The sequence below is a fragment of the Tenrec ecaudatus genome, chromosome 13, assembly GCF_050624435.1.
Source record: "Tenrec ecaudatus isolate mTenEca1 chromosome 13, mTenEca1.hap1, whole genome shotgun sequence".
NCBI classification, from domain to species: Eukaryota; Metazoa; Chordata; class Mammalia; order Afrosoricida; family Tenrecidae; genus Tenrec; species Tenrec ecaudatus.
The window spans coordinates 20,087,158-20,102,636 of NC_134542.1; the positions used below are offsets into that span (position 1 = coordinate 20,087,158).

Sequence of the window (15,479 nt, forward strand, 5' to 3'; positions counted from 1 at the left end):
TTCTGCGTATATATATGTGTATGTGTAGCTGTGCAGGAATCATCTCAGAATGAGTGCCATAGAGCAAGAATGACTAACGTCTTTGGATTTACTGTCATCTGAGCTGGTGATGACACTGTTCCATATCATGTGGATTGGCGTTTGGGCTGCAATGTCCAAAATGACTCATCTTAGAACCTCAGATACTGATGAAACAACCAAATTTGTATCTCTGTCTTCAATCTCTCACCTGAGCTTAGGCTCGTGCATATATGTAGAATGATAAAGATACATACAGACATGTACTTGAAATCTCCTATTTGGCTGTCTAGTTTTCATTTTTCTTTAACACCACACCTTTTGGTCCTCCATCATTAAGTCCAGTCAGCTGTGCCTCCTGAATCTAACCATTTGTTAACATTTTCACAGTTGCATCTCTTAGCTAACCTTCCACCTTTCACTTGGACCACTGCTATTGATTCCTAGCCAACACCTATTCCTAGCCCACACTTCTTCTACCTCTTTTGCCCCTCTACAAACATTGTTTCATGAATAAAACAAATTTATCTAAAGCATAAGTCATTGTGTTACTCTCCTGCATAAGACTATTTTTGTTACATTGTATTACACTTAAATTTAAAATAAATATACAAAAATTCAAACCACTTGCCCTGACCTGTCTCCTCTCTGTTGTCTTTCTACTACTTCAGCCATCAATGCTGATGTTAAGGGAAAGTGGAAGAGTTATCCAGTCTCTAGTTTTTGTCTGGCCTTAGCTATGTTAAAGAGCTTGTACTTGTATTTCAGTAGCACTGGGGAGTTATTCAGTAATTGTAAGCAAATATTTGATAAAATATTGAAAACAGATCATCCGAGTGCAGTGTAGAACATAATTTCAAGAATTTCCAAAAATAACCTTATGAGAACTATTAGGGTGTTCTTGTGTTCAGGTCAAAAGTTAATGGTGTCTGTAGGAACAAGAAGAAGATCAATATTGATGGAGTGGAGGGAGTAAAGACGTTAAAAATATTGAGGTCAGAAAAGTAAGGAGTTCAAGTTTTATAAGTTTACTAGTATTTTGACTTCTACCCTTATGAAGATGGGAAGCAACTAACCAAGCAAAATGATCTGACATATCCAAAACAATAAAAGCAAGATATTAGAAGACATATCAAAAAAAAAAAAAGTTAATGGTGCCCTAAACCGAGGTTCTATGGAAAAGAAAAGCTGATGGACTTCAGAGATATTTAAATTCATATGTTGTGAGGGCTGAATGGAAGAGAGAATTGAATTGACCTCCTGGTTTCTGTCTTAAAAAACAAACCATTGATAGCGAACAGTGACAGGGTTGCTGAAATAGAGAATGTAAGATGCAATAAAGAAAGGGATAGTTTATATATTAAGTATACATTGAGTTTTAGCATAGGAATATCTTTTTAAAATTATTTTATTAGGAGCTCCTACAAATCTTATCACTATCCATACACACATAAATTGTGTAAAGCACATTTGTACATTCATTGTTCATTCTCAAAACATTTTCTCTCCAACTATAGCCCTGGCCTCATTTTTTCCTCTCCCCCCCCCCCACATCCCCTCCCTCATGAACCCTTGATAGCTTATAAATTATTATTTTGTCTTATCTTGCACTATCCGACGTCTCCCTTCACCCACCTTATGTATCTTTTGTTCTTTTAGTCAGATAAATCCTTAGATATTTCAGTTTGTGCTTGACTATTGTGAAGGGTACCACCTTTTAGATCTCCTCTGCGGTGGTCTTATCCGATGTGTATAGCAGTCCGATAGACTTCTGTTTGTTGATCTTGTATCCTGCCACTCTGCCAACTCCTCTATTGCTTCCAGTACTCCCCTTGTAGAGCTTTTGGGATTTTCCATATATAAAATCATATCATCTGCAAATAACGATAGTTTCACCTCTTCCTTCCCCAGACGAATAACCTTTGATGTCTCTTCTTTGCCTTATGCTGTTAGCTAAAACCTCCAGCACGATATTAAATCAGAGTGGGGACAAGGGGCATCCTTGTCTGGTTCCCTTTTTCAGTGTGATTGTGTTAGTCGTTTGTTTTTTTCATATATAGCTTGTATTGTCTTGAGGAATTTTCCTTCCATTCCTATCTTCTCAAGTGTCTTATACAGGAATTGGTTTGAGATGTTGTCGAATGCTTTTTCGGCATCTATCAATATTATGTGGTTCTTATAGTTTTCATGTCAATGTGGCAAATGATACTAATGGTCTTTCGTATATTGAACCATCCCTGCATCCCTGATATGGATCCCACTTGGTCATGGTGAATTATTTGTTTTATATGCTTTTGTATTCTTTTGGCCAGTATTTTGTTAAGGATTTTTGCATTGATGTTCATTAGGGATAATTGATCTGTAGTTCTCAATTCTTGTGGGATCCTTGCCCAGTTTTGGTATCAGAGTTATACTAGCTTCATAGAAGGAGTTCGGGAGTTTGCTGTCTTTTTCTGTGTTCTGGAAGAGTTTGTGTGGAATTGGTTTTAGTTCTTCCCTAAAAGCATGGTAGAATTCTCCAGTAAAGCCATCTGGTCAAGGGATTTTTTTTTTTTTTGTAATCTCTTGATCTATTATGCTAGAACCTAAAAAAATGGATTATTGTTTCATAGTCATGTTTGTTGACATGGATTTTAAGTAGTCCTGTACCTGTCTCAATTTTGTCCTGAAGTTATATGTATATTGATGTTATTTAACAGATGTAAACATCTGGATATTTGCTTTACTCATTTTTAGCCTAATTCTTCTTTAACATTACTTTATTTCTCCTGCTTGGTTGTATGGCATGGTGAGTTATGAATATAGATGTTTATTCTGTATCTTTAATCATAGTGTGCTGCGCACAAGTAGGTTTATCTCAGAATCATTTTTATAAATTATTTAGGCTGTATAGATTAGTAGCCCGGGGTGATTTTGCCCTACAGGAGCTATTTCACCATGTCTATTATTTTGGGTTGTCATAGCTGAGGAAAGGGTTGTTAATTGCATCTAGTGGGTAAAGGCCAGAATGCTGCTAAACAGCACATGGGACAGCCCCCTCAAATGATGAACACAAAAGTTCGCCGTTCTGAAATCGCACAGCCCTGCTGTAGATTTAGTTAGACAAGACTTTTCAATGTCTCAAGTCAGTCATAGGTGAGGTTAGGGTATGTTACCCTCTGATCGGTAGATGTCACCGTAGCTGAGACATTTATGTTTTTTAGAGAAACTCTTCCCCAGCAAAGATGATAATTGCGATTTCCTTCCTCAGATCCTGCCATTTTTACGGAGATAACTAAAGACTGCGATGAGAATAAAGAAAACAAAACTCCTGAGGGTCCTCAGGGAGAGGTGGAGTGGCTCCAGCAGTACGACATGGAGCAGCGGGAAAGGGAAGAGCAAGAGCTCCAGCAGGCCTTGGCCCAGAGCCTTCAGGACCAAGTACGTTCACTCGCTCCTGCCCCACTATCCTTTTCCAAGAACCGACATAATTGTGACCTGTACTGAGCACGTGCCAGGAGACTGGGCTCTGTTTGTCTGCACTAAACCATTGAGTCACTACCAAGAAGAAAGAGGATGGAGTGGGACTTTCCGTTGCATTTAAAGCAGAAACCCTTCTGAGTGGTGTCTTTTTAAAATCTAAATGCAACAAAATGTATTGTTGGCAGATGGTATATTAGAAATCCTCTCCAGCTCAGCTTCCCTTTGCAGTCAGTGAAAACAGCTCATGTACCACACTGATTTTGTGGTTAGTATTTTAAGGCAGTGTGTTAGTTTGGGTCCATTTCTCAGTGTAAAGATGTTACTGTGAATTTGTGCGGAAAGTTTTCCGGAAATGTTCCTAAAATATAATTCTCAGAATTTAGGTTATAGGATAACATCCGCTTTTTTCGTTACATACATGATCCATTCCTTAACTTTTAGTTCTTTGTATTTCTGTTTGCCAAAGCTGGACCCCCGAGCGATCTGCTAGGTGAGGTCTTCATTGCATGATTGGCCCTGCAGAGTCCCAATCATGTTACTAATTTAAAGATTCCCCAAGCATTTATTTAGATTGGGTGAATGTGTAGTGTTAGTGTTTGTAAATAATCAGATTATGAAATCTAGCACAGAGGTTCTCAATTTTTACTCATTCAAATGATCTGAAGAGCTGCCCCTCAAACTTCTGGTGTCACTGACCTAGGATATGGGTTGGGCAGCTGGATTTCTTTTTTCCCAAATTTTCCTGGTGATTCCAGTATGCAACCAAGATGGAGAAATGCTGAAAAAATTCAACATTTTGGAACCAGCTATCCTACATCTAGGACAAAGTTTGATTTCTTAGAAAATATTCTTTACCATACACAAAGGGAAGTTCAGCACAACTGTTTTTCATTAATGAAAAAATTTGTGTGTGAGAGAGAGAGAGATCACCCAGTTAAGATGACCCTGTTTTTCCTCAGGTTTATAAGATAAGATATCTTGATTTTGGTATACTTGCATCATTCTATCAATAACTAAAAGAGGAATCTTTCTGGTTTCAGGATAAACTTTATATCATATTTCCTCTTAGATAATATTCATTGCTGCTTTTTAAAATATAATATTGTTCCTCCTATTATTATAATGCAGAAAAATTCTTTCTTCGTTTCTTACGTAGTTGAGTAACTTTAAAAGCCAATCCAAAATTTAGAAAAGTAAAACATAATTTTGCTTAAATTGTATTTTTCTTTATTCATGCATTTATAAATTTTCTCTCAAGATGAATTTTTTTAATACTTAGCATTTTCCTATTTCATTTTATGCTTCAAGTAGTCATCTAGCTGAGATATTTTTAGGAGACGTTGGAGGGTAAGATTTCTTTAGGAAATGTATCAGAAAAGTAACCCTCAGTGACATTCATTTAGTACCCATGTACCAAGCATCTACTGTGTGTCTTGGTCTCTTCAGCAAGAAGGAAAACAGATACCTGTTTTTTAATATCTTGTGGGAAACTCCTTACTTGCTCTAATAGACTGGTTCTGTGGGGATATAGAGCTGGCTTGCCGTCACTGTGCGCACTTCTTCCCAATAACTTCTTTAAATGTCATTGCTTTTATTCTTGTCCCTTTAGGAGGCCTGGGAACAGAGAGAAGATGATGACATCAAAAGAGCTACTGAGTTAAGTCTCCAAGGTGTGGAAATTATTTTAATTATATTTTTAGATGATAAAATGTGTGCCCCGTGAGTTTTAGGAACAGTGCCAATTTTTCATAGCTCAAGGTAAGGACAAAGAACCTTAGTGGTTACCTGTGTGTCCCTCCTTTTCACTTCTCTCCCCAAGGAAACCACTCTTAACTCTTTGTACTTTTGCATCAACCAGTAGCTTGCTTTGTAATTGTACCATTGTATAGCCATATACTTAAGTGATGCATGTTTCTAATTTTGATAAACTGCGTAGCAAGGCTAAACTCTGTATAATGCAAGAGTTACACTGCCACTATTAAATATTAGGAGAAGATAATGCAGCTTCTGTTTCCTCATGAATTCATAATTGATGGGGGGTGGGGGACATGAATAAGTAGTACACAAAAGTAAAAGGGTCACCAGGGTCGTGGCACTTGACAGGATTAATTAATAGGTGGACCAGGTACTAGAAGTCGACGCGGGTATGTGGTTATGGGATATTTTCTGTTTCAAATGGTCTTTCTCCAGCTCCCACACATATATCAAATCAGAATACTTTAGAGGTACAACAATGAGTATTCAGTGCTGATTTAGATAGATCCAGAGCATGGAGAGGGGCAGAACAAGAATGTCGATGGCACAAGGGTTAGGCACAGTTACTATTAACCAGGCTTTAAAGGGTGGTTGGTTCATTGATAGCATTGACTGCTGGCCCTTCAGTCGTAGTGCTGCAGTCTTGGCCCCCACCCCTGCACAGATGCCTGAGCTCTCCTTACCCACCTCCCCGAGATTCACTGAGGCTTCCTTTGCATGAACTACCTATTTCCTGTGTCTCATTCTCCCTCATCTTTATTCTGCTTGTGGTTTAATAGAGAACATTCCCCCGTAGCTTCTTGAAAAAGGAAGGGTGTGACTTAAGTTTTTTGGAGACATCAATTTGAACTATTCTCTGGAAGTTTTCTCCACCCTTCTTAATCATATTTCAAATTTTGAAGAAGTTTTATTTGGTAACTTCCATTTTTGTAAAATTATTTTCTATTTATCTAAAATCTGTGAAAATATTAAATAAAGGTTTTTACTTGCTTGCTTGGAGTTTTCTTCTCACTGTTCCTTTAGAAATTTCCCTCAAGTGTATGGTAATCTTTGGCTGTCAGCTCATTCTTAAGAATAGGGAAGGGGCGGGGCAGTGGTGGGATTCTTTTTCAGATGTTAATGCTCTTAGACCTTTTTCTTGGACTTGCTTTGTTCCTAAAGAAGAGTTTTCCAAGCTCTTGCCTAAAGAGGAAAGATGTGTGGGCTTCCGAGTTCTGGAAGTACTGGAATAGAACTGGAGCATGGGGTCCTTATCCTCATGATTTGATATGCTGCTGTTACTTTCTCCCCTATTTTCATGATATTACTCACGACCTCACCTGTGCCTGGCACTTCTCAGTCCAGATGTCTGTCAGCGCCTCATAACATGAGTTCATCTAGGCATGTGTTTCTCAAAAATCTTTCACCCAGTCCTTAGTTACCCTCCATTCCTGCCTTGACCTTCAGAAGTACCTGGACAAGTGTTGAGCCTTCTAAAATTCTGTGGTTTAATCCATTGGATTGGGTCTCAACACTTTTTCCTTTGCTGGAATGGTATTTTTCTTGTGTCTGCTAAGTCCGTGACTTTCCCTTGTAGCTTCCAAAATTCTGATGCTGTGATCTCTTTTCCTGTCCTTCCCATTCTTGTGTGGTTTGTTAAATGCTCGGTTACTGGTTCAAACACACCAGTTCCTACCCCACGGGGGAAAAAAACTCCTCTGCCTGCTCCCATAAAAATGTATGGTCTCACCCTGACTGTGGGCAGAGACACCTGATTGGTGGTGGTGTGCTTACATCAGTCAGGAACAGAGCCAACTTGAAGTCCTTTGTTCATCATAGCTTGATGCCTGGATTGTGGCCAGAGCTGTTTCATGCCTAGGGCACGTTTTTTTAAATTTTCATTAAAAAAAATTCTCACTTGGCTTTAAGCAGGGCCTTAAAAAGTCCTTGAAAAAAATAGAATTAAAGGATAATCATTTCTCACCACACACACAAAAAAATTATGGTCGTGAAAATTAGGGTCACTAAGAGTCAGAACTGACTCAACAGCAGGCTGTTTGACTGGGGGATTTTTTTTTTTTTTACAACGGGTTCATTTTAATGTTTTGCTTTTCTTATAAATAGTTCTCCTGCTGATGTCAGACATGTAAACTGTTGGGTAGGACTCAGAAGCACTGGGTAATGATGGCGGTTTTTCTGATTCATTGTCATCCTCACAAATAAAGGGGGTTCCTGGTATAAAGTGCCATCAAACCAGCAGGGCTGCATCTATGCGCCCATCGTTTTCAGGATTGTTGGTAACCTGGGCATGTTTTCCCCAAATCACCTTGCCTCCTTGCGTCACCAGGCCCAGCTCACTCACACTCACTTCAATGACGGTCCCTTTGGTAATAACAGCCAACGTTGTATACAGTGGGAACGAGGGGTTCTTCTTGACACCAAGTATTGGTAAGCAAAAGGTGGCTTTAAGTTCAGGGTGCGTAACATGTGCCTTCTTGAAACGTAAGCCCATTGGTCTGACGAATGGTCCTTACTTCGGTGGTTTCCGTGTAAGGCCATCCCCAACAAAGCAAACGTTAGTAACCGCCCTTTTCCTTGCCTTCTTTTTCCTCTTTCCTGTTCGAATAACTTTTAAGATTTCAGTTTCTCCTGGGCTCGGACTTTGGGCAAAGGGACTTCCCGTTTCCCTGTTTCTCTGTTCATTTTTGTTTGATCATATTGGAAAGTCCTTTAGCTCGAGACTGCCCCTCCCTGTCCAGCAGAGAGGCAGGCACTGCGCCTTGTGGAGTCTTCTCGTCATTCTTTTGTTTGGTGTTTCTCTTTTCATGCTACTCGATAGTCTGTTTCATTTGTATTTTCTCAGCATGACGCTGCTTATGACAGAGCTTGACCTTCACACCAATCATCTTTTTTGCCTTCTTTGAACTTTCATGAGCCTCTCGACTTTCCTTCTTTCTCTTTCTCTCATGGTAATCCAAACGATACCCCTCTCGCTTATGGTGTAACTCGATACGTTCATTTTGTGGTATGATGACGGCAGCAACACCACCAGAAACAGTCCCCGGGGCGCAACGAACCACTGAATACTCGGGTCCCTGGGACCACGAGCCGACTCCAAGCCGCCGCGACCTGGGTTTTGTTTTTTTTTTTATATTGTGGTTTTTTGTTTGTTTTTTAAATCATTTTATTAGGGGCTCACACAACTCTTATCACAATCCATACATATATCAACTGTGTAAAGCTCACCCGCACATCCATTGCCCTCATCATTCCCAAAACATCTGCTCTCCACCCAAGCCTCTGACATCAGCTCTTCATTTTGTCCCCTCCCTCCTTGTTCCTCCCTCCCTCATGAACCCTTGATAATTTATAAATTATTATTTTGTCATATCTTGCACTGTCCAATGTCTCCCTTCACCCATTTTTCTGTTGTCCATCCCCACCAAGAGAGGAGGTTATATGTAGATCCTTGTAATTGGTTCCCGCTTTCCACACCACCCTCCCTGTATCACCACTCTCACCACTGGTCCTGAAGGGATTATCCTTCCTGGATTCCCTGTGTTTCCAGTTCCTATCTGTACCAGTGTACATCCTCTGGTCTAGCCAGATTTGTAAGGTAGAATTGGAATCATGATAATGCGGGGGGGCGGGGGTTTTTTGGAACTAGAGGAAAGTTGTATGTTTTATCGTTGCTATACTAGCCCGACAGGTTCATCTCTTCCCTGCTATACCGTGGTTTTAATGGAATGAATTATACAGTAAAACCTATGAAACCAACTCATGTGAGGCAGGAACCTGCCTGAGAAGGAAAAATGTCCACAAATAGAGAGCAATACAAAAGTGGTCAAACTGCACCATATTAGAAAGTTCTTTTTAAGACGTGGAGTAAAAAGGCAGAGTCCCAATGGCTGCAAGCTCTCACAGGCTCCACTGTGTTTTAAAGCAAGTTTATGTTCCAGTGCTTCTGGGGTTCTTCAGTGCCATTGTTAAGAGGGCGCTCGTTCCAGTGGGGCACAGGCTAGGAAAGGAAAATGGGCCTTGGGTTTTTCTGTTTGTTTGCTTGTTTAATGTGGTTTGGGTGAAACTTTTTTTTTTTGAAACTTTAAGAGATTAAAAGTTTAATTATTTTTTAATCATTAGGGTCTCGTACAACTCTTACCACAGTCTGTACATACATCCAAGTCAAGCACAATTGTACATTTGTTGCTATCATCCTCACAACATTTCTTTCTACTTAAGCTCTTGGTTCAGCTTATTTTTCCCCTCCTTCCCCAACCCTCCCTCACGAACTCTTGATAATTTATAAATTATTGTTATTTTGTTATGTCTTACACTGTAACGATCTCTCTCTTCACCCACTTTTCTGTTGTCTGTCCCCCAGGGGAGGGGGTTATATGTAGATCCTTGTGATCAGTTCCCCTTCCCCTCCTGGTATCACTACTCTCAGTATTGATCCTGAGGGATTTATCTGCCCTGGATTCCCTTTGTTTTCAGTTCCTATCTGTACCAGTGTACATCTTCTGGTCTATCCAGATTTGTAAGGTAGAATTGGGATTATGATAGGGGGAAGGGGGAGCAGTAAAGAACTAGAGGAAAGTTGTATGTTTCTTAGGTGCTATACTACACCCTGACTGGCTCATCTCCTCCCCGAGACCCTTCTGTAAGGGAATGTCCAGTTGCCTACAGGTGGGCTTTGGGTCTCCACTCCATACCCCCCTTCATTCATAGTGATAGGATTTTTTCTTTGATGCCTGACACCTGATCCTATCGACACCTCATGATCACACAGGCTGGGGTTCTTCCATGTGGGCTTTGTTGTTTCTCAGCTAGATGGCCATTTGTTTATCTCCAAGCCTTTAAGACCCCAGACACTATATCTTTTGATAGTCAGGCACCATCAGCTTTCTTCACCACATTTGCTTATTCACCTCCTTTGTCCTCAGCTATTTTGTGGGGAAGTTGAGCATCATGGAATGCCAGTTTAATAAAACAAAGTGTTCTTCCATTGAGAGAGTACTTGAGTAGAGGCCCAATGTCCATCTGCTACCTTAATACTAAATCTATAAATATATGCACATAGATCAACTTCCCCATCATCATAAATATATTTACATATGTACATGCCTGTATTTAGAGCTCTAAATGCCCTTTGCCTCCTAATTTTTTCCTTTTTTCTTTTGGCCTACTATCATATTCAGTCTTCATTTGGGTTTCATTAATTCATCTTGGTTACATTATCAAGCCCTACCAGGCCTTCTGTACCCTACTCGCCATCGATTTTGGGTCACTTGTTCCCTTGTCCCTCGGTTTATTAACACCCACTCCACCTCTCCCATGTCCCCCCAGAACTGTCAGTCCCGTTGTTTTCTCCTCCAGATTGTTTGTCTCGCCTATCTTATCTAGATAGACCTGCAAAGATAATAGGCACAAAAAAAACAAGACAGCAAAACAAAGCAACAAAAGAAAAGAAAACAACAACCAAAAAACAATGACAAATCAAAGAAAAGCCAGTAAATAGTTCAAAGTCTGTTTGGTGACCTTTTGGGGTGTTTTCTGGTCAGCCTGATGAGGTACCATGCCCTGGCCCCAAAGTCTATTTTTGGTGTTCCCTCAGGACTTCCTTGCTCTGTTCCCCATGCTGTTTTGTTGCACACCCTTAGTGTTTTGCCTTGGTATGCTGGGGTCAAATCAGGTGCAATTCCTTCACTTTGTCTCTAGTATTGTCTGGCCAAATCACTATGGGTCAGTGGGGGATATCATGTCTCGTGGTGGGGCTGGCCCTGTGGTCCTCTCTGCTTGGGCTGCTCTGAGCAGGAATATTGTCCTCAGGGTTTGGTGGGCCAGGATGTGTTCTACTCTCTTCCTCTCCCTGAGCTGTAGCTTCAGTACTCTCCTCTGAAGTGAGTTCTTCTGTCAGGAGAGGGTGCTGTCCACGTAGCTGTGATTATTCTTTTAAATGATTTAATATTAAGCAAAATGAAAAGTGGTCATCTGTGTACTTACTCTGTATGCACTAAGTACTTCAATATGTGGAACACACAGTAGAACATAGTGACATTTATATATCTAAAATTATATTCTTTTTCTGGTTTTTTTTTTTTTGGGGTATTTTTACCCCATTGCCCACCAGCTCCCCGGCCTCTTTTTCTGTTTTATTCCTTAGGAGGATTAGATTCTTATAAGCAAATTTATTAGAAATGGAGGCATCTAATTTACAGATAGCAGATGCCAGAAATGTTATTCCCTGCAGTGGCCTGAGGGATTGAAAACCTTTAAAAAATACTATAGGATTATGTTTTGAAATTTCTTAGGATGACAAAATGTGTAGTTTGTTATTTTTTATTAGCATCTCTTTATGTCTGGTCTAAGAACTTTTACAAGCTTGTGTTTTTCTGTCTTCAGAGTTTAACAGCTCCTTTCTGGATTCCCTGGGTTCTGACGAGGACTCTGGAAATGAGGATGTTTTGGATATGGAGTACACAGAAGCTGAGGCGGAGGAACTGAAGAGAAACGCCGAGGTGATGTTTCAGTCCTTGAACGGAACAGACCAGGCGCACCCTCGCTTCACAGTGGTCCCTTCTCCATTAGCATTCTTTTCTGCTCAGACCAAGATGGCAGCCTTCAAATGGTCTTTGTTTTCTGTTGTCCTTTGCTCTATTTCTGCACGAAGGATTGGTTTTTCAGAACAAACAAAACTTGACCACCTTCTGTGCCTGTTTGACAGAACTGAGCAGCTTGGTGCCGGCGTGTATGCTTCTTAACCTACATTGCTGCTATCAAGGAAGGATTATATGTTACCAATTGCTTGTTGCTTAGAGAAAAAACTTTGAGATTAATGATACTAACTTAGGTTCATTGGACTCTCTCTCTCTTTTTTCCTTTGACCTCAGCTAACTTTTTTTTAAATCATTTTATGGGGCTCATACAACTCTTAGCACAATCCATACATACATCAGTTGAGTAAAGCACCCTTATACATTCATTGACCTCATCCTCAAAATTCGCCTTCCACTTGGGTTCTTGGAATCAGCTCCTCATTTTCCTTTTTTCCCTTCCCCTCCCTCATGAACCCTTGATAATTTATAAATGATTATTTTATCTTATTTTACACTGCCCAGCATCTCCCTTCACCCATTTTTCTGTTGCTCATCCCCCAGAGAGGAGGTTATATGTAGATCCCCATGATCGGTTCCCCCTTTCTATCCCCCCTTCCCTCCTGGTATCGCCACTCTCACCGTTGGTCCTGAGGGGTTCATCTGTCCTAGATTCCCTGTGTTTCCAGATCCCATCTGTACCACTGTGCATCCTCTGATCTAACCAGGTTTGCAAGGTAGAATTGGGATCATGATAGTTGGAGGAAGGAAGCGTTTAAGAACTAGAAGAAGGTTGTGAGTTTCATTATTGCTACACTGAACCCGGAGTGACTCATCTCCTCCCTCACTATCCTTCTGCAAGGGATGTTCAGTTGTCTACAGATGGGCATTGGGTCCCTATCATGCGCTCCCCTCATTCACGATGATATGATTTCTCCCCACCTTTGATGCTTGAAACCTGGTCCCATCGGCCCTTCATGATCACACATGTTGGTGTGCTGCTTCCATGTGGGCTTTGTTGCTTCTGGGCTAGATGGCTGCTTGTTTACTTCCCAGATAACTTATTTCCCAAACTTTCTTTAATTACCAAGGCTCCAATTAGTATAACACATGTATGCTTAAAACCATTGTAGTATAAGTCATTTTAATCCTGCTTGTTTAAGACAAATTGTATAATGACTGAGCCATACTCCCTCAAGTTAATTAAAACAATTTTTTACTAACTACATTATTTTTCATTGTAATAAGTAATACGAGGACCCATGTGTGATTATAATGTTTACATATTTTGGAATTAGATGACTGCATTTACTTTTAAAAGTTTGTGAGCATTTTGATGACTTCTGTTATGTATCTATTAATTGCCGCTGAGTCTCTTTTGGCTCACAGCGCCCTGTGTGGCCCCCTCGTAGGGCTTCTTAGGCAGGAGTGTTAGCCAGAACAGATCACCTGGCTGCCTCACCCTCAGACCCTCTGGGGGTTCAAATGGCAGGCTTTTTGGCTATCAGCCAAGTGTGTGACCACTGCACTACCACGACTCCTGTATGGACACACTGCTCTAGGTATTCTTGCCCCAAAGGTTACTTGATGCTGCTCCTGCAAGGCATGGGTGTCACTGCCCACGATTGTTTTGGTTTTTTTCCCCCTTTTTACTATTTCCTTTTTGTAATATTAAAAGTATAGAAATTGGCCCATGATTCCTGTAGCAACTCGTTTCTGTTATTCATTCTGCTTTTCGGTACTTTGCCATTCATGTGCTTATTCTTGCAGAACGGTGTGTCTTTTATTTGCATTTGTGTGAGTTTTTAAAGGTTAGCACACTGCTGGTCTACATAATATTTCTTCGGAAACTGCCTGATGTTGTCTTCAGTTGACGTGTTACTAACAAGTCACCTATCGCAACTTTTCAGTGTTACAGGGAATGCTCCAGGGAGTACTTTTATACATATGATCTTCTGTCTAATTATTTTCATAGGATACGTTCTTAGTTGAGGTTGGCCTTCTTTGCTCAAAGCGTGTGTATAGTCAGTACACTGAGTTTGTATTGTGTCTGACGCCAACCCCGCACTGAGCTTTAACCTGTCTGTCTGGGTTTTAAAGTTAAATTTAACGATTTGCTTACGCCAATAAAAATGATGCCTCTTTCTGTTTTCCAGACAGGAAACCTTCCCCATTCCTACCGACTCATCAGTGTTGTCAGTCACATCGGCAGCACTTCGTCTTCAGGTAAAGGGACATCAGGATTTCAGCAGTTTCAACATGACCCCGCTGGCCAGCCTTGGTGGCATGGTGGTTATGAGTTGGGCTCCTAACCACAAGATCAGCAGCTCGAAACCATCAGCCGCTCCTGGGAGAAGATGGGATGGGGCTTTCTACTACCATAGAGAGTTACATTCTTGGAAACCCACAGGGACAGCAGGGTCACTGTGAGTGGGCACTGGCTCAATGAGTTTTCTGAGTGGCCAGCACCTGGTCCCTTCTTAAGCAGTTTGTGTCCTTAAGCAGTTTGTGTCATTTTTCAAGCTACAAGTTAAATCTACCACACACAAAAAAACTTTAAAATCTTATCTCTGATTGAATGTGAATATTAAAAGGTGTTAAACTATATTGATTTCTTTACTTATCAATAATGTAAACATCCCTGAACAAACTATCTTTAACAAAATAATTGTCCCAGTGTAGAATTTTCTAAATGTAGTTCTTAGTATGTGGGTTTGGTTTTTTTTTTTTTCCTTTTCTTCATGTTTTTTTGTTTTGTTTTGGGTTTTTTTTTTTTTTTTTTTTTTTAGAAATGGTAGGCAGAGGGGTAGAGTGGGTGGTTGCTTCTCTTTTCCTGTACCCACAGAAAATTTCAGAATATTAACAACAAAAAGGCCCCTCATGTATAGGATTTTCTACCTTTCAGGCCATTACATTAGTGATGTGTATGACATGAAGAAGCAAGCATGGTTTACTTACAATGACCTGGAGGTGGCCAAAGTCCAAGAGACTTCTGTGCAGAGTGATCGAGATCGGAGTGGTTACATCTTCTTCTATATGCACAAGTAAGACACCTGGCCTGCTCCAAAGCCACAGGCTAAAAATCACCCCAACTCTTCCTTCAACCTTTGAGGAGGATAAAATGTTCCTATCCCTTGATTGGTTGGCAATTTTCTTGTTCTCTTTGCTTAGGGCTTGTCTCTGGATAATTGCTTCTATATCTGGAATATTTTCTCTCCTCACTTAGCATTAATTACTCCTCACACAGCAGTATCTACAAATGGAGCGTGAGACTGTTGTGTCAGCGTGTAGAAGATCCAGTCTCTGGTGGGGGGGGGGGGGCCTGTAGCATTTTTATTAAATTGCAATGTCGCCTCCACATAACCGGTTTTCAAAAAACCAGAACCCAGATTAAGGTGGTTGATGGAACGATGCGCTTCACACGTGAGATGCAGGCACCCCGCAAAGTCAGTTGGTGGTAGATTACTCACCTTCGTGCTGGAAAAGCAGGTTGAGTGCCCTCTGCAGGAGCCTTCAGATTTGATTCCCTGCCAGGACACTTCAGACTAAGACAGTAGGAAGAAAGCCCTGGCAGTTTTCTCCTGACCGTGAGTAAAAAGAACACTCTATATAGATCACACCCCACCATCAATCATAGAGATGAGGCAGGACCAAGCAGCATTTCCCTCCACT

At 40.7% G+C, this 15,479-nt stretch overlaps 1 protein-coding gene, 1 non-coding gene and 1 pseudogene across 4 annotated transcripts in view; 2 read left to right on the forward strand and 1 right to left on the reverse strand.

Moving 5' to 3' along the window:
• Nucleotides 1–15,479, forward strand: part of USP37 (ubiquitin specific peptidase 37) — an 84,634-nt gene that overhangs the window by 64,896 nt on the left and 4,259 nt on the right. For all 3 annotated transcript variants that reach the window (XM_075529183.1, XM_075529182.1, XM_075529184.1), the window contains 5 exons: nucleotides 3,269–3,438; nucleotides 5,090–5,150; nucleotides 11,617–11,732; nucleotides 13,964–14,033; nucleotides 14,713–14,851. In XM_075529183.1, the coding sequence (XP_075385298.1) occupies nucleotides 3,269–3,438; nucleotides 5,090–5,150; nucleotides 11,617–11,732; nucleotides 13,964–14,033; nucleotides 14,713–14,851 (556 nt within the window). The remainder of the gene's footprint in view (nucleotides 1–3,268; nucleotides 3,439–5,089; nucleotides 5,151–11,616; nucleotides 11,733–13,963; nucleotides 14,034–14,712; nucleotides 14,852–15,479) is intronic.
• On the forward strand, nucleotides 6,961–7,102 carry LOC142425274 (small nucleolar RNA SNORA48). The gene has a single exon (XR_012779623.1). It is a non-coding gene; the product is annotated as a small nucleolar RNA SNORA48 (small nucleolar RNA).
• LOC142424708 (ribosome biogenesis protein NSA2 homolog pseudogene) lies at nucleotides 7,463–8,472 on the reverse strand (annotated as a pseudogene).